General features: G+C 31.1%; 1 protein-coding gene across 1 annotated transcript in view; it reads right to left on the bottom strand.

Annotated features, from left to right (window-relative positions):
* LOC142334676 (mitogen-activated protein kinase kinase kinase kinase 5-like) overlaps positions 1-25,673 on the bottom strand; it is a 255,273-nt gene that overhangs the window by 31,532 nt on the left and 198,068 nt on the right. The window contains exon 18 of the mRNA XM_075382898.1: positions 25,271-25,368. Within this exon, the coding sequence (XP_075239013.1) occupies positions 25,271-25,368 (98 nt within the window). The remainder of the gene's footprint in view (positions 1-25,270; positions 25,369-25,673) is intronic.

Raw genomic sequence — 25,673 nt, forward strand, 5'->3', positions numbered from 1 at the left:
TGAAAGATTTACAGGTTCTAATAAACAGGTCTAAAAAACCACTTTAAACTTCTTAGTATTCTCGAAAAATTGCAGTCTCAACAACTGTTCTCAACAAAACCGTAACGAAAAATTTCGCCTGATTTCGCCTCACAACCACCCAAACGAACTGGTAAACTTTAAATGAAAATGTGCTATCAAATCTTCAAATATTTTTACTAAAAAACCCTAAAAGCAACCCCAGTGGAAAAAACTAACTTAAAAAAATTCTCGGAGCCAGCAAAAACAGCGCAATTATTCAACAAAAAAACTGCAAGAGAAAAAAAAAGCAAACAAATGTTTAAATTAGGCAATTTTCGTCAACTAAAACAAACTTCAACTAACCAAATGAAAAGGCCACGAAAACCAACCAAAAATAAATTCATTTAAAAAATACTCCGGACACTAAAAATATGGAGGCGTACAAAACAGCTAAAAAGAGTCTAAAACATCGAAATCACTATAACGCACAATATTGCACATAAAAACACTTATATATGATGAGATGGTCAAAATTGCTCCCAAAAGAACAGTAACTTGTAAATAAGGTAAACCACTTTACGCGACAAACTTAAAAAAAACTTAAACATACCCGGCAGATTGCCGGAAAATAGCCGCCGTTGATTCCAATAAGCATGATTGGGATTGAAAGAATAGATATTGAAAAAAAAAATTTTGTACGAAAACATTTTTTAAGTTCGATTTATTTTGATGGCATTTCGTAGTTGAACATAATCCTTCTCCTTAGAGCGAGGTTACAGGGGCTACTATCAATACCAATAAGCATTAGAGAGAGGTAACTAAGACTTATAGGAACGATGTTCAAATAGCGGGCATCTAAAATTGGGCTTTATGGGTTTATACCGTTTCTATTTCTGACTTAAATTTTTTATACTGACTCTGTTCATTTTGAATTGCTTTGCTGAGCAACGGATGTTCAAAATCACTTTTAGCAGAATGAGAGAAGATAGAAACTAGCCTAGAGAAGTCAAAAAGATCTCAAGATAAATGTTGAAAAAGCGGCAAAATGAGGTAAAGCGAAACATTTTTTTGTTCGACGAAGTGAAAAAACATAGCAGAACAAGTCCTGAAATACAATCCAAGTTATTGAATGAAACAGACCTAATGAACCTGACCAGCAGATCAATTGAACAATCCCAGCCAAGAAGACAAAACAGAGAAACTAAAAAAATCAAACAAACTAACCAAAAAAATAACGATCATTGCTAGAGCCCTTGAAGCTTTTAACTTGAAGGCAATATATGACTCATTTCAAAATACTCATTAACTCACGGAAAAACCTTGAAAGAGAAGAAACTGCCACAAAAAGTAGATAAACTGGACAAATTTGACAAATGCATCAAGAAACTGAGAAGGGAAAAATTAAAGAAAATTTCCAAAAATAGGGCTATACAAAAGGTCAAAACATTTTTTTGACTCTGGAGTTCTGTTTTGTAAACCGTCTACAACATTTAAAAATTTTCGTTGGCCAGTAAAGATACTTAAACTCCGAGAATGACAAAAAAATCGAAAAATTTGAAAACAATCAAAAATTTTAAATTGCAAGCTTTATCTAATAAGTTCCCTACAACTGCAAAATTAAAAAATTGGAAACTATTTTAAAGCTCGTAGAAACTATGTAGTAACATACTAGCAAACCCTATAGGAGGTTCCCTGGCCACTGAATAAAAGTTTCAAAAAATTTTAAAAAATTTCAACTTTATCAAAAAATTGGTAAAAGATATTAAAATGTTGAATACCATTCCATGGCCGAAAAATATTTTCAGTAAACTGTTAGCAAATCCTAGATGAGGCTTCTTGCTCCCTGGGGCTGGAAAACTTGAATAATGACAATGAATGTCAGAAAATTTGAAAAAAAACCAAGTTTGATTAAAAGAAATTGGTAAAATTCATTAAGTTAAAATGTTTAAAACCACTTCATTACCACTCGAAACTATGCAATAACCTATTATTAAACCCCAGAGGAGCTTTTTTGACATCAAAGTCTGAAACAACTAAAAAAATTGAAAAAATTAGTATAAATTACCGTGTTTATGTTTGGCGTAGCAATAGATATAGCGCTTAAAGTGGCCGTAAAAAGCAATTACGTCTTTCAACGAACATTTATCAACTTTAATAAACCTCAATTTCAGACTGGTCTAACAAAAAATCCAAAAATGACGAAAAAATGCTAAAAATTTTTTCATTTTAGGCTCAAAAACTCCCAAAAATGACCTTGTAACCTTGAATTACGGCCTTCCCAGTAGCTTCACCACTCTAAGTACCTGAGGGACTACTAAACGCGGGCCTCTAATGAAACTTGATGCGCGCTGAGCTTTACCTGTTTATCCCGTTTTGAAAGCTCAAAGTCATGAAAACAGGTGTGAAAACATCTTACAAAAATAAAAAAAAGACAGAGCACCAATACAATCCATTTCATGGATTGTAAAAAATAGGAGCGCTATAAAAACCGGCTGAGAAGATGAGGGTGGCTATTAAGCATAACCAATTAGAGTTGGGCGAACTGATCTCACACGACGGTCGATCGGCGATTTTTTTAGTAGCTAGTTGCGGTTTAGTGAGGCTAGATTTAGCTCAATTGCAGGGGCGAAGGGATGGGCCTGGGTGACACTTTCTGTTAATCCCATACTTGGAGACTAGTGAGCTGAAAAGCTCTAACAGAACTTAATGCCCTCTGGGCTCCAGCTGTTTAGCCCGTTTTGAGAACGAAACGTCAAATGAGTCCGACGAAAATTCAATCGAGCGAAAAAACGCATAAAAAAAACACAGGACTAATATCATTGCTACAAACATCGTATGATAACAATTAAACATAGTGGGGGGTTAATGGAATGGGTGGTCTTACATGGGGAAGGGATCCATCTAGCTAATTCTAGAAGAAAAGCGCAAAAACGGTCAGGCAAACAATTTGCCTAGAAAAGACAGGTTTAAAATAATTGATTCTCATTCGAAGGCAATTAAAAACCGCAGCACTATTATAATTGCTGCAGTTTGAGAGCAATCAAACAACATAGCCACATAGACAGCGGATTGCCGGAAAATAGACAACGTTGACGTTGACCCGCTTGATGCACATCGGGATTGAAACAGAAAACGTAAAAAGGAGACAAATTGACTGAACTTTTTGTGTTTTTCCTCAGTCAAATATTCACTTTTTGTTTACAAATCGCAGAAAAAAATGAAAAACTCCATTTTGCAGCCCCACAGGATCCAGCTCTGACTAATATAAAAAACATAGCTGGCAAATAGCCGCCGTTGAGGCATTTTTGATGCACATAAACAGAAAAAAAAAGAGATAAACTTATCTCAATTTTTCTGTTTGTTTTTTGTGTCAAAAGTGTTCTAATTTGGCGTGCAGCTTGAAATTAGATAGTAGAACTATAAATAGTTCAGCTTCTAAACTGAAAGCTTATAAGCTTAATACCGATATCAGCCAGCAAACACTCTAATGAACTTCGAAAACTTATTTCTCAATGACTTAATGACCGGTCTTTATTGTTTTACCCCGTCTCTTTTGATTTTGCTCTTTTGACTTTGACCGTATTCACTATATTGCGCAATTCAATTAGGAAAGTATTTAAAATCCATTCACTTGAAACAGTGAAGTAAGCCAGAAGTCAAACGTGAAAATCATTACTTATGTAAAACAAAAAACGCAATCAGAAGTTGAAGCGAATTTAAAAAAAGAAGAGCGCCTAAATAATAGCCGTTTGGGAGGCTTAAGGCGATTATTATTTATCCGAATTTTCAAAAAGGGTGAACAATTAAACATTTCAAAGTAAAAACAAAAAGGAAGAAGGTAGGAAAGATGGGGGTACCCGATCGCGTTGAAAACTGGTTTTACTGTTTTTTTTTGTCTGATGTCACTGAAGTCAAAATCGGTTCATAATCGGTCAACAACCATCGTTTAGAGAGCCTAAAATATTAAGCCGAAAACTACCTTATTTGATACATATCCTGGTATCATTTTCTTGAAATTAGGTTATACCAACTTTTTCTGGCTTTAATGCGTAAATTGGGACGATTTCTCTACGCATTTTAAATACTTGAATCTGATTGGCTGAGAAAAATGACGCATTCGTGTACATTTCTTGCTTACAAATATTTATTTAGTAACCACAATTGTTGACCCCACAGCCCCGATAGGGATTGAAAGAACAGCAGAAAAATGAAAAGTAATTTTGGAACAAAACCAATTTTAATAGGCAAACTTTTTGCTGCCATTTCGTAGGTTTAGTATAAACTTCGGATTTCCAAAGGGGTATCCGAAGTTTATACTATACCTACGGGTATACTATACCTACCTAGGGTATATGGGCGAGTATGATTACTAACAAGCATCATAGAAAGTAAATAAGACCTATCATAACAAAATTCAAGTAGCAGGCATCTAAAAAGGGATTAAAAGGTTTTATCCAATATGTATTCGTGATTTCGTTTTTATGGCTCCATTAATTTCCGATTGCATTACTGAAACGTGAAATTGCCGCGCTTGACTCCGATTGTTATTGAAACAGAAAAAAAACAACCAGAGAGAAACGGACAGAATTTTGAAGTGTTAAAAACTGCTTTTTCGTTAGATTCCACAATTATACTTAGCTCGGTTTCTATATTGAAGTCTGATAAGCATGAGAGAATCAGCTCCATCTATCAACCAGTGTAATGAATTTTCATAACCTAGTAAAAGTAATTATTTCGCGGGCTTTGTCGGTTTATCCCGTTTCTGCTAATTTTGCTTTGATAACCTTGACACTATTCACTACATTGGGTAATTTGATGAAAAAGAGAGCCTAATATCTATTCAGGTGAAACAATGAGTGAAATAGGCCAGCAGTCAAAAGTGAAAGCAGAGAAATACGTAAAACTAAAGTCATGAACGAGAGGTAAAGCGAAATAAAAACATAGCCGGCAGATTGCCGGAAAATAGCCGCCGTTGACGGGCTTGATGCACTTCGGGATTGAAACAAAAAAAAGAAGAGAATTTGGCAAATTTTGTTCTATTTTTTTTTCACTGTCAAAAAGTCTTTTAATTCGGCGTGCAGTTTCAGTTGGATTCCAAAACCATATTTAATTCAGCTTCTAAACTGAAAACTAGAAAGCTTAATACCAATTTCAGCTAGCAAAGACTCTGATGAACTTTGATAACCTAATTCTCAATGACTCAATGAAAAGGCTTTATCGGTTTATCCCGTTTCTTTTGATTTTGCTCTTTTAACCTTGACTGTATTTATTATCTTGCGTAATTCATTGAGTGAATGGATTTGAAAACCATTCAGTTGAAACAATGAGTGAGGTAAGTCAGAAGTCAAACGTGAAAGTCGTGACTTATGTAAATTGAAAAACGTGATCAAAAAAACGTAAAGCGAATTAAAGACAGGAGAGCCCCTAAATAATAGCCGTTTGAGAGGCTGACGGCGGCTATTAAATATTACACAATCTGAATTACAGTCCAAATAACTGAGTTAAACGATAACCTGACAGTTAACATTTTTAAAGCAACAACAAAATAAGGCAGTAAACACAACACATAACCCTATATACACAAAGATGAACACAAAAACCTAAATATAAATAAAAAATTTTCTTTTCCAAGATCTAAATTGTCTTTTCCAAGACGTAAATTTTTAAGATTGACAAAAAATAACGATGTAATTTTGTGACTTCATAAAAATATTGACTGTGGGAATCCATCGAATGAGTACACAAAACAACAACTATGTGGGAATCAATGCGAGACAAAGCAAAAAGGCAAACACAAAAATTGGTAGTAATCAGAAATCTTTCAGTGGCGTCAAAAAGAAAACCTCATAACTGCATGCTAAAATACATACCGACAGTCAGTCATAAAATAATAAAAGTCATAAAAACCTTTAGTCATTCAAATTAAGGAAGGAGGGACAATTGAACTACAAATAAAGATTAACAAATTCACTTGAACATTTCGGAAAAAGACGCCATTTCAGTCAAAGAAAACGTAAAAAAACTGGAGCTAACAAATTGACCAAATTACGCCGCAAGAGAAGGCCACAAAGAACTATGATTTTTGAGACACAAACCGCAACAAAAACCAACAAAAACAAGCAAGAATTTTTTATGAAGCGTTAAAATTATAAAACGACTGCTATGAAGAGCGAATTATTAGATTTTCTCATTCTTCATAGGCAACAGATAAAACCTTTCATTAATGGGAATACAAAAATATCAAATTTGGCCAAAATCAATAACTAGCTGATGCTTCTTGAGAACAAACAAATAGTTGAAAAGCTAAAAATCAACCTTCACTTTTTTGAAAATAAAGCTCCAAAATCATAAAAACTACTGATGTAAACAGCCAAATATTAAATTTGCTTATTTCACATCAATTTGCTTGAATGAATTTCAAACTCCATTCAGTTGAAACAGTGAGTTAAGCCAGAAGTCAGACGTGAAGGTCAAGATTTATGTAAAAACGAAAAACGTGATCAATTCTTGAAAACAATTAATGTCGAAGTCATAGAAGCGTTCGGTTTGAACTGAAATAGAGAGGATCGCTGTTGCAATTAATTTCTAACTCATGCAAAGCTTTAAAAATTATGCTTCTTGAAATTTACTAAAACATTGCAACACTAAACCACAGCTAAATCAGTACGAGCAAATCGATTAAAATAATCCCCCTTAGAGACAACAAACAGAAGCTCTAGTCATGAAACAACCAGCCATGAAAAAACCCTTGAGTATGTTCCTTGATACATCATTTGCAACCCATGCCGTCTGTTATTATTGACACTAAGAGAAGACAAAATTAAAAACATTGCCAAATTTAAAAAAAATCGCTAATACTTTATGACAATTATAAGTCAAAATCGGAAAGAGCATTAGCTGCCCATTGACGATTTCAAACTGCAAATAGGCGCAATACGAACACATACATCATCTTAGTAGTATTAAAGAGAATGAAGCTCTGAAAACAGAAGCCAGATTACACTAAAAAAACCGCTTTCACCAACCGAACATTTCTTTCACAAACCGCTTTCACAAACCTACTCTTTTTTTTGCACTATTTACTACTCCAGCATGATTCAAATCACCACTCTAATTTGACTTCTCTGACGTGAAAACGCCAAACAGATCTTGAAGACAGAGCACTAATACAATTCAAATACTTTGGATTTTAAAAAAGAGCGCGAGATCTGGAGGCCGTGATCAGGAAATCATCATTTTGGAGAGGGTGGACTAGTGGTGTCGGGGGGGGGGGGGGGGTTGACTTCAGGGATCGGGACCCCGGGGAACGCGGGACTATGAACCTCCCTTCAGACCTTAAAATTGTTTCCTCGAAACAGTTTCAGCGAATCGCATATTTAGATTTTTAAGTCGTACGGCTCTAAGAAAGCTGACATTTAAAGCCCTCCGAGCGCGACCTGTTCATCTCATTTGAGGACGAAAAGTGAAATGAGTCAAACAAAAAATTGCATTAAAAAGACTACAGGACAAAAATAAATGCTACATATATTTTTTGAGGGCAATTAATAACAGCTCTCAATCCAAATCATTATGCTAGCTTGCGATGTAACAGGAAACATCAACATTGATTTCAACATTTGTTCTTAAACACATCTCTATTATTTCACGGCGAAGCAGTTGAATCTGTTTCTTCATCGAACTAATTATACTTAACGGCAGTTTTATACTAAATTTAATTATACTTAACAGTAAGTTAGCAACCCCTATTTTCACGAAGAAAAAAGTCAGGCAATTATACACCACATTTTGAAATAAATTCTGACGCCACTGATCCCCGACAATAGTCCTCTCGTCTAACTATGAAATTCAGATATAAAGCAATTGTTCACTAAACAGAAATCCAACTGTAAAGTTGATGAACTCCACAAACGTTTTACAGTAAACAGAAAGTTGTCACAAGATCCAATTTATCCACATTTTTCTTTCTTTAATGTTTAACGCAAGGGCAAACTCAATCATTGATGAACAGATGTGAAAACGTATCTAGATTGAGACAACTTTTTTTACTGTGAAACTTGGATGCAGTTCATCAACTTTACATAGGAATTTCTGGTACGTGAACGATGCGTTTTACCTGAATCTAATAAGTAGTTGAGAAGACTGTTGTAGGGTAGTATATTATAGTTCAGTATCCTTGAGTAGTGGATAAAACAAGGGATTCAACCAACAGTAAAATTTGTCCCTTTCTCCTAACGCTAATCGCGCATGTCGAATGGGGCCAAATTTTACTGTTTGTTGAATCCCTTGTTTTATCCACTACTATATATTAGCTCTAAATTCACTTCTTTTATATTTTAAATCTATCATGTCTTGTCTCACTTAGTGCAAACCACTAGTACAGAGTTAAGCTGGTAATTAACTGTTATCAGACGGATAGTTTGGGTTCTATCCCCTCCGACTCCGGTGGACGTCCCCAGATACTAGTATAAAACTAATCAGTGAAACTGCTTCGCAGATGAGACCGTGTAAAAAGCACGTAAAACCAACTTGCGAAAAACTTGAACAAAAATTGAAAATATTAAAATAATAAAAATTTTCATATATCCCCCCAAATCAATATTTAATCAATCTAAAACTAAAACTTTCTGTCTCATTTGGTGTAGTGGTTAAATCACTGAGTCTAGTTAAGTTGCCTTAGCAAACGGAAGGTTTGGGGTTCCTTCCTCACTGACTCCAGTGAACGTCCCCCGACTCTGATGAAATACTATAAAACTAAGTGAGATAAAAAAAACCAAATTCACAGTTCTTAAAAAGGATGATCCCTGCTGTGAGACTGTATATGGGACACACTGAGATGGGTATACAGTCAAAAACACTGAAATCGGTGGAAACACAGTGGTCAGTGTTTTTCTATGTCTTCTTGAATATTATACTTATAAACATGCTCTCTGAATTGATTTCTAGTGTGACCATATCTATATCTATGAAGATAAATACATAGTCTACATTTCCTATTTCTAAATCTATATAATGATATATGTTTATAAACATTACACATACTACACGTTAGATATTGATCAGGATCAGAATAATGATATCCCAAATGTTCTACATAATCTTTAACCTTAACCATATTTTTACATACATAACAAGAATATTCTAATTCTTTACAATTATTACAACACTCTTTACAAGGTTTATTTATGCGTTTATTGCATTTCATTTTCAATTTTCGAAAAATTATTTTTTGATTATTTCCCTAAATAAATACATCATGTCTCAGTCAACAAATACTAATGTCATAAACTTCTGTGATGTCTGTAATTTGTCCTTTGAATCAAAGAAGGCTTTATACAGGCATCAGTCATACGATCTCAAACATAAGGAACTATTGGAGAAAATGTTTGAGTCTGAAGAAGAGGAAATCTAGGAGAGGGTGTATAATTTGGATGAAGATGATTATATTGTTAAAACTAAACCAGCCACCAAACCTAAAACTAAAACTGAAGAGGACATCTACACCAGAATTAAGTATGAATGTAAAGAATATCATGAAGAATTTAGAAGTAAAGTAGCTCTAACTACTCATTCATATAGTCACAATCGCATGTATCTAGAAAACACAGAACACTTCGATATAAACTCAAGTCAGAACATGAGAGAATTTTATATTACTGATAAAGGTGGGAATTACATTGAAGATATAGATGAAGCAACTAATTACTCTTTAGAAGAAATTAAAAAAAGTTACCAGTTTCGTAAAGTTAAGAGTTTTAAACATAAGATCACGGCTGAATGTGATTATAAGAAGAGAACCAAAGAAGAAGTTAAAACTACGAAAATATTTTTCAATACTGATTATATTAATAATAATGCAATATATGAATATGGTGACTCCAATCGGTGGCTAGATTTCGAAAAGGAAATATATGAAGGTTATGGTTATGATTTTAAGTTTCTTGGAATAAGAAGTATTCAGTTAAACATTGAACCAACTAAAGCATCTATTGGTAGTTATATAGATTTACTTCCTGATCTCAAAAACTCTAAATCGATATTAAATATACGTAGTTATAAATACAACTGCTTACAACTAACTATTACTGCTTGGCTACATCCCGCCCCACACCATGCAACTCGAGAAAGTAAAAATGTAGATAAACTAATTGAACCAAGACAACAACATGAGGATGATTTTGCTTATATAATAATAATACAGAAATTGTATAATATTAATATTTGGGTATACACACCTCGTGGTAATGGTAAAATAGAATTGTTTAAACAAGTGGATGATTTTAATAAAGATAGAAAAGATGTAAGAATACTAGTTTGGAGTAATGGTCAAATAGAACACTGTGCCCTAATAAAAAATATAGAAACCTTGTTAGAACGACCAAATAAAAACAACATTAAATATTATTATTGTGATAGATGTACCGATTGGTTTAACTCACAAATTAAATATGATAAACACGAATGCAACAACTCATTCAAACCAGAGATTGTTTGTCCTAAGAAAAAACATTACTTTTTGTAAATTAACACAAACGTCAGAATATAAAAAATATTATAACTGCCGATATAGAATGTTGCATTGTTGAAGTCTCAACTAATGATTTAAAATATGTAATAGCTGAACATATTTCACTAGCTGTGGGTTACACCTGGCAAGGTAACTTCAAGCACTACTACGGTCTGGGCTGCATCAAAAGATTTGCTAGAGATCTGTTAGAAATAGAAACTGAGAATAATTTCAAACATAATGAAAAGATGATATTCACAGAAGAAGATAAATTATATCATGAAACTAATAACACTTGTCATATCTGCAGCAAAACATGTATTAATAAAGTAAGAGATCATGGTCATGAAACTGGTAAATATAGCGGACCAGCATGTAAAATATGTAATCTAAGATACAAACAACAAAACTTCATTCCAGTAATATTCCATAATGGCTCTGGCTATGACTTCAACCTACTATACAGTGAACTCTTTAAACAGAATAATGATAAAAGAAAAGTAGATAACATACCACTAGCTGCTGGTAAATCTAAGATGTTTAGCTTTGGTTGTCTCAAATTCTTAGACAGTAATAACTTCTTAGCTTTGCCTCTAGATCAAATGGCAAAGATATACGGATGTAAAACTAAAACATTATATCCATATGAATACTTTGGTTTAGACTCCTATAATAATCTTAAAGGTAATCTAAAAATAGAAGACTTCAAATCCTCACTACATAATAAATTACCAACACAAGAAGAAGTAGATAACTTTAATAATGAAAACAGTCATAAAACTGGTAAAGATCTAACTATAGAGTATTTACAGAATGATGTGGAAATATTAGACTATTGCATGAATGAATATGTTAAACTTAGCATGAAAGAATTCAAGCTCAATCCCCTACACTATGTAAGTCTCCCAGATGCTAGATGATTTTGTTGGAGCAAAGAGAGGTGGTATATGTGGAATAATGGGAGATAGATATAAAAATAATCAGGGAACCTGCTTCGCAGATAGTAATACTAATACTAATGCTAATATTAATGATAATACTAATACTAATACTAATACTAATCGGGGAACCTGCTTCGCAGATACTAATGATAAAGTTATTAATAGAAATATATGGTACATAGACGCAAACAACCTATATGGTTATGCAATGATGCAAAAGTTACCTTATAAGGATTTTGAGTTTATTACTACTACTACACTAGATGTAATATTGAATACTCCAGATGATAGTGATCATGGTTACTATATAGTTTGTGATATTGATTATACTAATGAATGTAAAGAGAGAACAGAACAGTTAGCACTAATGCCTAATAAAAGAAAGATAAATGATAACGAATTAGGTTACAGAGAAAGAGATGGAGGCAAGGCAAGATCAGGGAAACTGCTTCACAGATCAGAGAAATTAATCTTAGACCAAAACAACAAAACAGAATATATGGTTCATTATAGGATGTTAAAGTTCTATGTTAAGATGGGAGTAAAAGTAACAAAAATACATAGAGTAATTAAATTTAAACAAGATTATATATGTAGCGATTATATACAAAACAATACAAATAAAAGAGCAACAGCTAAAACTGAAGCAGAAAAGGATGCAAGGAAATTAATGAATAACTCATTATATGGAAGAAGGTGCATGAATCCTCTACACTTCTTTCAAAGCAAGTTCTTGCATGATGAAGAAAAGATAATGAAAAGTGTAAGTAAACCAACATTTAAGAATATAACTAGATATAGAGATTATAGCCAAATAGAATATATAAAGAAAAAAATAGAATATGATTCTCCAGTATATGTAGGTGTTACTATCTTAGAATTAAGTAAATTACACATCTATGATGTATTCTATAATATTCTAAAACCATCCCTCAAAGATCTAACACTTCACTATATGGATACGGACAGTTTCGTATTAAGTTATAGTGAGTGTAAAGTTAGTGATGAGCATATGGACTTAAGTAATCTAGACATACCTATAAAAACTAATAATAAAGTCCCCGGCAAGTTTAAGCACGAGCTGGGAAGTAGGATTATTGAGGAATTTATAGCATTGTCCCCCAAAACATATAGCTTCAAAAATAATCCTAAAAACACTAAAGAAAAAGGAAGAAAGAAGCATAATAATGCTAGGCACATAGATTATTATGATGCATTAATGAATAATACACTGAGAATAGTAGATGAATGTAGAATACAAAAAGTTGGTGATAACATGACAACAACAAAAACAAGTAAGATAAGTCTAAACACATTTGATGATAAAAGATTTTATGTAAATAATATTAAAAGCTATCCTCATGATGAGAATCTATATCTATTCAGAAGAGATTTAATAAAAATGATCCACCAAGCATCAGTGAAACTGCTTCGCAGATCATTAGATGGAGACAAAGACCTACTGGTTAATAATATTCTAGAACTAACCATTAATGATGATAGAAAGTTAATTGAAGTTGCTATTATATTATATAACCAGCTTTGCTAATTTTTATAACAAATAATTATAGACCTAATTCATTCATTACATCCATATGGTTGGTAGTTAGTATATTATAAATCATTATCTGAGCCATATATTTTTCCATAGTGTCTCCCATGATTGTATTCTTATGTAGTGTAGCTCCAGCTATTATATTTTTATTATATTCTAGAAATTTTATTATCTTCCCAGCCCCATCTACATATTTAGAATAAGTTGAAATTATTAAATCATCATGATTTGGTTCCTTAATATGATCAATAAACTCATCTATAGTATTACAACGTCTTTTACAAGCTAAACATCTCTTTAGATTAAGAGAGAAGCTGTTTTCATTATCCATTTTTTTTACTCTTATTATAATTTTTCAATACATATAAAATGACTAAACTAGATAAACTTTTAGAATTAAACAATCTAGAAAAACAAAACAGAAGAAATAGATTAGAAGATAAATTAAAACAACAAGTATATTATGGTGAAATAGAAGAGTTATTTGATCCTCTAACCAAAACTTTAAACGCAAACAATGAACAGAATCTAGCATTAAGTGAACAAACATTAAGAGCAATAGATTGGCAAAATCAAGAGTTAGATAAACAAACTAAGATGATCGAGCAAGCTGGTGCCCAGTTTAAAGAAACTGCTTCCAAGATGGGTGAAACTGCTTCGCAGATTGGTGAAACGTTAAAGGGGACCATAAAGCAAACTCAAGATATAGCACCAGTTTAAGTTGATACAAAAACAGCCAAACTTCTTCATGACATGGGGGCTCAAACTAATCCTCAATTAAGATTAGAACTCATAGATTTACCTACTTGGAGATATAAAATGAATGGTGTTGATATAACCTTAGAACAGGGTGCATTTTTAGTTAGGGATAATGTACATGAGTTTTCAGAAGGATTTACTGATTTTCTTACTAAATCAAATGTAACATATGATGATAAGGTTGAGGAAGATGAAAACAAAATTAAAAGGTTTTTAAAGGATATTAGATATGATTTAGGAAAAGGGGATAAAAAAAGCGCTAGATATAGAACAATAAAACGTATAATGGAGGTAAGAGATGATATATTTGGCAGGGGATTAAATGGCAACCCAAATAATTTAGTAGAAAGACTAGAATTATTAATACTAGAAACAAAAGCTGGTCATGATGGGTTATATGATGAAATGCTAGATATATCTGAGCAACTATTATCTATGAATATTATTAATCAAAACCAACTAGATAATTTTGTTTTTAATTATGGTAAATAGGTGAAACCATGACTACGTCCATCGGGGAACCTGCTTCGCAGATGACTATGTCCATAAATAAAACGTTAGAAAAACAACAACAACAACTTGCTAAAGAAGTATTCAGTTCTCAAATAACAAAGTTTAAAAGACAAAGAATAGTTCCACTATATAAAGATAAAACATGGTCAGCTGATTAAATTGATAAGTCATCTCTAAGTAAATACAATAATAATTATAAGTTTATATTAACAGTTATAGATATATTCACAAAATATGCATGGGCTATTCCTTTAAAGAATAAATCTGGTTTATCTATAACTAATGGTTTTAAAAGAGTATTAAGTGAACATCCACAAGGTGGCTCTGAGCCTAGAAAACCAGAAAAGTTATGGGTAGATAGAGGTAGTGAGTTTTACAATAAAACATTTAAATCTTTACTTAAAGAATATGGAACCGGCAAAGCCGCTTCAGGGATAGAGCTATATTCTACTTATAGTGATTTAAAGGCTGTGTTTATAGAGAGATTTAATAGAACATTATTACACATAATAAATAAACCAATGTTCATCAACGGTGGCGGTAATTGGGTAAAAATATTAAATGATGCTGTTGTAACATATAACAATAACATTCACTCAACAATTAATATGACACCAGTTGACGCTTCTAATAATCCTGATAAAGTTAAATACTATATCAGTGAAACTGCTTCGCAGTTTAAATCTACCAAAGCAACACCAAAATTTAAAGTTGGTGATTATGTTAGAAATGCAGATAAACGTAATATCTTCTCTAAACGTAATATCTTCTAATTGGAATAGAGAATTGTTTAAAGTTAATGAAGTTCTAAAAACACAACCACCAACATATAAAATAGAAGATATTAATGGTGAGATAATAGAAGGTAAATACTATGAACAGGAACTATTAAAATCCGAGTTTGACTTTGAATCTAATAATAAAGTTTTAGAATCATTGGACATAATTCTTACTGTAAATAAATACAAAGATGACAAGAAATAGATTCAATCAAGCTAAACATAAGTCAACCTCAACATCAACAAACAACTTAACACTAAGTAAGGCTCGTGGGTTATTCCTAGAAGATAATGATAATAATAACATGAAGGATACCTATAAAATTACAAATGTTCATCCTCCCACAGATGAAAAAGATGTTGTTAATAAAGAGTATTGTGACAATAACTTATTATCTTCTTCTAATAAAATAGATATTTTAAGTAAAAACATAACTGAACTAAGAAAAGGTGACTTTGATAAAGTTACAACTAAAACATTACAACTAAATGAAACACAAGTTAATGAAGAACTAATTAATGAGTTTATCGAATCAACAAATGAAGTCAGAAATACTGTTAAGTTTTGTAATAAAGTTGCTGCAGATACTATCTCTAAATATAATCAATTAAAGCAAGAATTTGATAATAATAAGTTTAATCAGAATATAACTAACATACACTTAGATGAAATGTTTACTAACGGTCTGAGAGAAATGAAAGAATACAATAAATCTCTTAGAGGTGTTATAGTACAATATATAATTGCTATACTTTTACAAAGTAAGTTACTTAATAAAAAAGAGAAAGACAGACTTGAGATGCATTATAGTTTTAATCAAGAAGATATAATGAAAGAAATAGAAAGAATTTTTACTAATGAAAATAAGCAAAGCAATGACCAATCCAACAGCACCGAGTGAGAGACTACTATATCCCAACTTGTCAACCGTTAATGAACAATACATAAACGAAAATATTCAAGCTAATAATAAATTTAACAACAATATTAACATTATAAAAGATATTAGAAATTATTATGAAACTCAAACTAATAATTATAATAAGAAGTTAAGTAGATATAAGAATTATATTAACATAGCTGAGATAACAGAAATAGTATTATCATCAATAGCAACAACTACAACAACAACATCAGTTTCATTAACAGGTATAGGATAAGCTTATTCTATACCAACAGCTTTTGCTACAGCAACTGTTTGTAGTTCATTATCAAAAACAATTAATACTAAAATTAGAAATAAAATTATAAAGTATTCACAAATGTATAATTTAAGTAAACAGTTTAGTGATAAGTTTAATAAACTATATACTAAATCAATGAATGATAATAAAATAGATAATGATGAGTATAATGAATTTGTTAAGTTATATGAGGATTATAAGAAGAACAAGAAAAACAAGCTGAGTATTTTTTTAGATTAAAGATATTAGTGCTTAGTAATAACAATGTTTTTGGTAATAATAATATTAGTATTAATATTTATCGATATATATATAATCATAATCATAGCTATAATCATAATCATAAACATAATATAATCATGGATATAATCATGGATATAATCATAATCATAATCATAATCATAATCAAATAATTATCTTTTCTTTGTACCTAAGTATAACCCTCTTCCTTTTTGTACTACTTTTATACCTTCACCAGTAGTTGCAAATTTAATTAAATCAGGTGTAGCCGCTAGAGCTGCTTTAGGGTTTCTAGATGCAGCTGCACTTCCTATTTTACTTGCTATTTCTAGTGCTCTTACTGGATTATTAGCAACTTTCTTTCCAAAATTAACCGTAGCTTTACCAACACTTTTAAAGAAATCTCTCAGTCCTTCTGCTTCGATTGTTGCATCAGATACTGTCATTGATTTATTCCTTCTACATAAAACACAATTACCTTTTAACATTTTAGTACCTTTTGAAGTAATAGCTCCTCTTATATTAACAGTACCACTATAATGTCTACCTCCAACACAATATGAATTAGTTTTGAACTTATTTAAAAGACTCATTTCTATATATAAAAAATAATGGAAGTTAAAAAGTATAATCCTTTTGTTGTTATTAAGACTAAACCCAAGCCTAGGCCTAAGCCCAAGGTTAGGCCCAAGGCTAAGATTAAGCTTGAAGCTAGAGGCTTGGCTCTAGAGAATAAAAAGAAATTAGACATTATTTATGCTAAAGGTTTTGTTAATACTAATAAGAAATAGGTATTAACAAGAGTAACAATTAGAGCTGACTAGCTATAAGTATAAGTATATGCTTATGTATATAATTATAACAATAACTATATTATACTATAATTATAAACTATCGCTAGAGTTATATCTAAAATTATAATTATCGCTAGAGTTATATCTAAAATTATAATTATCGCTAGAGTTATATCTATGACTTAAATTATATCTATGACTTAAATTATATCTATGATATTATATCAACCATCTTATTACCATCACTATTAACACTAATAACCTTTCTAGTTAATACTAATGCATGACACATAACATCTGCAACTGCAGCACTAAATTTAAAATTAAGTTGTATTGGTTGTGGACCTATATGATCCCTTTGATATCTAGTATCGAATACATATATTCTATAATTACTTTTGAATGTTCTATGATTTATATATGGTTTTATATTATGTGGTAGCCCATTATAATCTTTATTAAAGATAACAATCTCTTTAAAAGCCTCATTATAATTATTGGTTCCATAATTAATATTCATTCTATCCTCGGGATAAAACTCACTACCAATCTTACAATAACATTCCGTAACATTCATTACATCAAATGTACTTGCACCATGAGTTTGTTCATTAACATTATTATTTTCAAAACCAACTATTATATATTGCGGTCTTTCCATACCACTTTCCATACCAAGATCAAACAAGAAAATAGTAGCATTGGGCACATTCTTATAAAATGTCTTTCTTTCATAATAACTAAAGTCTACATTATTGTTTTCACTTAAACCCGTTTGTACAATAATTCTATTATCATTACTAGGATCAATACTAGGTACACACCATATTATATCTCTAATTTCTATATTACCATCATTGGCAACTGCACCAGGATTAGCATTAACTCTATATAGAGCTCTATCATTATTATTTCTTTTTAATAATAGTTTAAATCCTAAACCATATATAATCTTTTCTAAATCATTTACGAAACCAAATAGATCACTCATCTTAACCATCATATACATATGTCCTCGTTGTGCAGCAATATGGTCACCTTTAAGTTGACTATCTCTATTGCCCTGATTTCTAACAAAACCACTCTCATATTCATCACCAGTACTAGTTAATAACTTATACATCAATAGATTAGGATGACAATGATCTATATATTCAACAGTCCTACCACCACTAGTTTCAAGCTTAATTGAACTAAACAATGCCATCATACCATAATTAACTAATCTAATATTAGCATCATTAGCAAATACACCACCAGCATCATCTGATACAACACACTCTATCTCTAGATATGAATCACGCAAATTTAAGTGATTCTCTTCTCTATTGAGTATGATATTAATGTTAGTATTAACTGTATTCATTGTTGCCAGATTATTAGGTTTATATTTTATAATCTTACTTTTGTGTATATCATTATTATAACCATCAGTTGTATCCAAATTAAAATCCATTTTTATTAGATAAAAAATGACAGACAATTTAATCTTAAGAGAACTACAAAATATAAACGAAGCTTTAACTAAAACTAAAGAAGAGCATACACTTAACTTTAGAATGATAAAACCAACAGAAAAGTTTAACTTTAGTGAACCTATACTTAATACAACAAAATTAGGTTTAATTAGATTATCTGTTTATAATTCGGTGTTTAATGTGAATAGGAGAAACAATCAATTCTTATATGCTAGTACTGTTATAGAAGATGATGAAGCTTTACCTCGGGCTCTTAGCTCTGACCCTAACCTTAGCCCCATCTCTACCTCAAGCCCAAACATTACATCTATACTTAATCATAATTATAAAGGAATCCCATTGCTATATTCAACTATTACACCGGGAGCATATGAGTTAACTGATATAGCAGAATTAATAAAAGAAGAAACTGATGCTTATAATAGAACCCGATAAGAATACGATGAAATGTTTAATGGAAATAAAACAAGGAGCACTCAGCTTTGATATAGAAAACTCACTAGCCTCATTACTAGGATTTAGAAAAATAATTTAAAAAAGGTAGATATAAATCTCAGAAAATTATTGATATTATGGGTTTTAGTACTATTAACATTCATTGTAATGTGATATCTGGAGCTAAAGATAATGGTAAAGATACAGACATACTATATACTTTTAATCTAACTGAACCACCAGGTTACATGATAAATATTATACCAACTAATATCTTATATCAAAATGTAACTAAAGATAGAATAGAATATATTGAATTTCATATTAAAGATGAGCATGGAAGACCTATAGAATTTAATGGCGATGTACTAAGTTTTACTTTACATTTGATTTAGACTTATACTTGTACTTAGACTTAGACTTATCTGCGAAGCAGGTTCCCTGATACTTAAACTAAACTACAAAACTCTCCGATCCCAATTAATTCTTAGTTTACCATTAATATTTTTATTTTTAGTTATATCAAAGACAATATAATTATAAGGCTCGTTCCATACCTTATTACATATATTAGCAAAATCATTATAACTAAGTTCAACATTATTAAAGAAATCTTGATATATATATATATATATATATATATATATATATATATATATATATAAGGACTTTACCTCTCTGTTCAAATAAAATAAACAGATTACAGTTCTCTCTAACACTCTGCCTATCCAGAGAGAACAGGTTTTGATTAAGATATATCATATTACAGTTATTATGTCTACCTCTACAAAAGTATTCATTAATAACTGGTTCTTTGGCTCTAACATCATCAAATATCATTAGTTTCTTTAAGTCTTTGGGTAGTTTATCAGGAGATGGTAAATCTTTTATATCTTTAATAAATTCAACAACTGCTTTTGGGTTTATTCTTTCCATACCATGGTACTGATCACCAGTAGGTCCAATGATGTATAGCTTATCAAAGTATATACTAGCTAGAATTAGTTTTTTCAATAAGAATGTCTTACCACATTCACTAGGACCAGATATTATACATCTAAAGTTATGTTGGAATGCGGCTTCAGTAATTATATCATCATCATTTAACCATGAATATAGATCATCATTTATGTTTACAGATATCGGTGAAACCGCTTCACGGATATTACTAGTAGGACTATTACTAATGCTATTACTATTGCTATTCCTATTAGATTTACTCCTTTGATATTTTTCATCAAATAGATATATAAAATTATCTCTATCATTATCATTATCATTATTAGCAAAGCTACTTCGTAGATCATTATCATTAACATTATCATTATCATTATCATTAACATTATCATTATTAGCAAAGCTACTTCGTAGATCATTAACATTAACATTAACATCATACTGATCTTTATCACCACCTCTGCTACAATTCAAACAAAAACACTCATTATATATTCCTGGATACTTACATTGATTAACTAGAATATTCAAAGCACTTTTAATTCTAAATCCTCTATCAATAAGATAGATCATGTATAAACAATAAGCCCCACAATAAGATTCATCATATTGTTGTACTTTCTCATTAGAGCCTAGATCAACATATTCTTCTAAAAATAAAGGTGGAGTTTCTACACAAAAACTATCAAAGTAATATGTTGGACCACCTTCTCTTCTTATAACTAAAACCCAATGTGTACCTTCAGTTGGATGTAGATTTACAATAATGTTGAAGTTAGGATCCCTGATACTATCTGGAGTTTGATCTCTCATTACAATTTCAATTGGTGTTGGACTTATATCTTTACCTATATCTTTTATTCTGATATCACTCATAGCATTATTATCAATATTAAGTTTATTATTGAATTCCTCAAAAGTTAGGATGAGCATTTTTATATAATAAATTTATTAAATCTAAGTCTAAGTCTAAATCTAAATCTAAATCAAATCTATATTTATTATATAAAAATGGAAACAGGTAGTGCAGTTTTTATTTTTATTATTATAATTGGAATTTGTTATATAATATATGATTCAAGACCAAGTAAATATAAAAAACTAGAAGAAAGCTTTGGTGGATTTATGAATAGGAGTCTAGTTAGATTTGAATATGAAAAGTCACCACTACATACTATTGTTTATGGTGGAACTGGAACGGGTAAAACATATTTTATTATACAATACTTAAAGTTATACTTAGACCATGATCAAGTTCAAGATCAACTTCAGCATCAAGTTCAAGATCAAGATCAAGTTCAAGATCAAGTTCAAGATCAAGTTCAAGATCAAGATCAAGTTCAAGATCAAGTTCAAGATCAAGTTCAAGATCAAGTTCAACATCAAGTTCAAGATCAAGATCAAGTTCAAGATCAAGACCAAAGGTCCATAGTTATAGTTTGTAAAGATAACAGAGACTGGATAGATCCTGAGTCTAATAAGTTTTATACTGGGTTTAATAAATGTGATATAAATATGATTACAAAAAATAATATGCATAAATTTCAAAATTGTGTAATAGTACTTGATGATATGGGTGATAGGTTAAATAAGGATATAGGCTATTATTTTACTGAAGGTAGACATTATAATATTCAAATGATTGTAATGTGTCATAAACCAGCTCAAATAATTAATACAGCAAGAATGAGTTGTGATACTATTAATTTAACAACTTATAATGGAACTGACCTATTTAAAAACTTTAATGAGATATATAAATGTGAACATGACTTCAATAAAATAATTAGTGAATTAAATAGTAACTATTATAATTGTACAGATGGAATGTCAGATGAACTTCGTTATGGTATAATTAAATATAATAAAAAGGAAAATACTTTTATTATTTTTAGTAGTAATAGAACAATGATATATGATTCAAGAGTTGGTTTCCTTGATTTAAAAGCTCTTAGTTTAAAAGATGATTTAGAAAGAGAAGATATAAATAAATTTATAGCATATATGAAACCACTAATGATTAATGCAACAGATGTTATTAATCATGATAATTATCAGTTTTATTTTAATAAACTTCTTACTTTAAATAATATTAAAATTCAGAATGATGTTTTAACAAAAGAGATGATTAAGGGAAAGGGTATGAAAATTTTATCAAATATTGGTGGAATTATAGGCACAAGTTTAGTTATATTTAATTGTTTTTATCCTAATTCAATATCAAGAAATGCTGGAACTGTAGCAATGGGAGCAAGCACAATGTTGAGTAGAGTAAATACATTAGTTAATGTTGGATATGGAGAAGAGTTGGAAGGTGAAACACGAAGCAGTTATACTGATCAGGGAAGCAGTTTGGTAAACCACGAATTTTGTTCGTATATTGATCAGTGTAACTGTGACTTTGTCAATGAAGAGATGGGAATTTTTAATAGAAAGGGGGGAAAGTTTTTAAACAAACTATATATAAATAATGAAGAATTTAGAGAAGAGGTTATAAATTTTGTTAAAGATAAAAAAGAATTAGACCTTGATTTGATCTTAGATAAGAGATGTAAAACTAATACACTCAATACTTTAGGAAATAAATATTTAGCAGAGTGTATCACATCTAAAGATAATACTAAAGATTTAATTGAAATCATGGCTAAATATTATCTGCGAAGCAGTTTCACTGATCCACAAAGTTTGTACACCGATTCTACAGCATAGCTAATATTATCTGCGAATTTGCAAAACAACTCCGTTGAGCAGTTTGGTAAACCACGAACAAAGTTCGTTGGAGAACCACGAGTAAAGCTCGTTCACTGATAATTTTATCTATTAAAAATGCTTTTACAATGTTTAGAGTGTAACTATAAATGTGGAAACATTGCTGTTTTAAAATATCATCATGAATCATTTCATAAAGATAAAACTGATAAATGTATGTGTGGTAATATAATATTAAGTGGTATTTGTGCTAATGATTTTTCCCCATGGGGTTGTTCTTTAAAAAATGAATCTAGTTCTAGTTCTAATTCTAGTTCTAACCCTAGTTCTAATTCTAATTCTAATTCTAGTTCTAACCCTAGTTCTAGTTCTAACCCTAATTCTAACCCTAGTTCTAGTTCTAGTTCTAGCTCTGGTTCTGGTTCTAACCCCAGTTCTAGCTCTAGTTCTGGTTCTATCTATGACTATAACTCTAACTCAGATCCTAACCCCAACCCTAACCCTAACCTTATCCCCAACCCTAACCCTAACCTTATCCCTAACCCTAACCTTAACCCGGGCTCAGAAGTATTAACTAGATGTTGTAATAAGTGTAATTATATAAAACCACTAAATAATTTTGATGAGAGTAAGTATACATGTAGAAGTTGTACTTCAGCTAAAGTTAATTGTCCATATTGTACTTCTGTTGTGAGATATGATGGGATACGGGCTCATGTAAAGAAACAACATGCAGATATAGAATTGACTAGAGGATTTAATAGAAATATAACTGATCGGTGTAACCGCTTCGCGGATAAAACAATTAATCCTAGTTGGCAAAGTCCTAGAGCTGTAAGTCCTTTAGTTATTAACCAAACAGAGGAAAGTTGTTCATGTAAATACTATAATTTTGTATCATTTCTTATTAATAATGGAATAAATATAGAAAAAATAAAAGAAAATATAAATTTATTGAAAAGTATAGATAATTTGAAATCAAAACTATAAAAAAATAAAAATATCAAAAAAGAGGGATTCACTCTTTAAGAGCGAAAAAGAGCGATCTTTTCTACTGGGGATCACTCCCAATAAGAGTGAATCCCTCTTAAAGAGTGAAATGTAAATTTTGCTTTGATTTTTTGTTTTTATTTTTGATTTTAATTATTTTTTTTATTGAATTTAGAGCTAATATATAGTAGTGGATAAAACAAGGGATTCAACAAACAGTAAAATTTGGCCCAATTCGACATGCGCGATTAGCGTTAGGAGAAAGGGACAAATTTTACTGGTGGTTGAATCCCTTGTTTTATCCACTACTTCCTTGCAGAAAAATCTACTCGCAAAATTTTTTTGATCAAATCATTGGTCCATAGAGAACAGCATACCATAAGCGAATAAAAATTAGAGACTGGTCGGCATTAGGAAGCGCAACCAGTAGACATCGGCTTCTGAAGAGCCTTTCAATGGAAAATTTGACATACCATGGTTCAGCTATCAAAACAAAACTATGCAGACCTAGAACTTTTGCACTCTACTAATTAAAATACCAACTCATTTTAAGTAGAAGTTACTTTTTCACTTCAAAAATTCAATTAATAATGATCAGTATAAAAGAAACGATACTTAAACATTTAATTAGCGCGTTTGGAATGAGGAGAGAGAAGGGCTCTAAAAACCGAAAATGAAGTTGACTTTCGATTTACAAGAGTATGTACGCAACAGAGAACGTATTATTGACCAGGAGCAACGATGATCTCAAACAGTTATATGATATTGAGTCCAACTTGTTATACAAACCACCTATTACCCCAAAAAAAATAGTTCCGACAATGTAAATGATGCTCTAATTAAAATTATAGCCGATAAAAATGATTAGGCTTAGCACTAGTTACGACTATCTTTGTTGCAATGAATTGTGACAGCCTAAATGGATTCATCTCAATAGTCTTGCTTCATCGGTTATCTTGTTTCAATTAAATTTTCTTGTTTGGAATGTCAATAACTCGAATCTTTTGCATAACAACATCACCCTTCGAAATGTAGCCTCTCCGTATTGTATAAATAGTATTGTATAAATAATGAAATCTTATCCGTTCTCATACTTTCATCATTAAGCTCTAAATCTGATGTAAGCGATTAAAAAATGAGAATTCTATTACACGAAAGCATGTGTTTGCGGAAGAACTCATTGAGAAACATTTAGCTGTAAAAGCTACCCAAGGTCAGGGAGACTTACTAAAACCGGCAACACAGTTGCTGATTAAATCAAATTGATGCTCTATTTATGCCATTTCAACCCAAGGGCGAACTTGAGACAGTGCGGCGGAGAAACTGGTTTCCGATTATCACAGTACTTTCCATTTCAATCCCACATTATAGGAAGACTCCGTGGCAGTTAGTTAGCGGCAATAACTCTCTGTACTCTTTTTATATACTCACTTCTGGTGTTGATTTCCAGCCTGTGTGTAGAGCCCAGTGTCTGAGTGATGTTATCTAGGTTTAACACTTTCACGTCGTAGTGGTTGGGGTTATCGGGACTGAAATAATGTCAGATTTTCTAATAGGATATCCCCATTTCCTCCTTTGACCCCGTGAAAATTTCGATAGCTAACCTTTAATTCATCAATTTAAACAAAGCACAATACACTTTACTTCATGTTCAATAATCTCACTTGTATGTTGAGATAATTACTTTCAAATTCATTCTAAATCTGAATAAGTCCTGTCCCATTAAAAAGGCAGGGCCACGTGGATTTCCCTTTGAATTATAAAGATGTCTACCTCCTTTTTGAGTCTATACGCTTTGGAAAGAATTAGGCGTTCTTGAAATGCTTATTCTTGC

This window comes from Convolutriloba macropyga, chromosome 2 (genome assembly GCF_964194025.1).
Source record: "Convolutriloba macropyga chromosome 2, txConMacr16.3, whole genome shotgun sequence".
In the NCBI taxonomy this organism is placed as follows: domain Eukaryota; kingdom Metazoa; phylum Xenacoelomorpha; order Acoela; family Convolutidae; genus Convolutriloba; species Convolutriloba macropyga.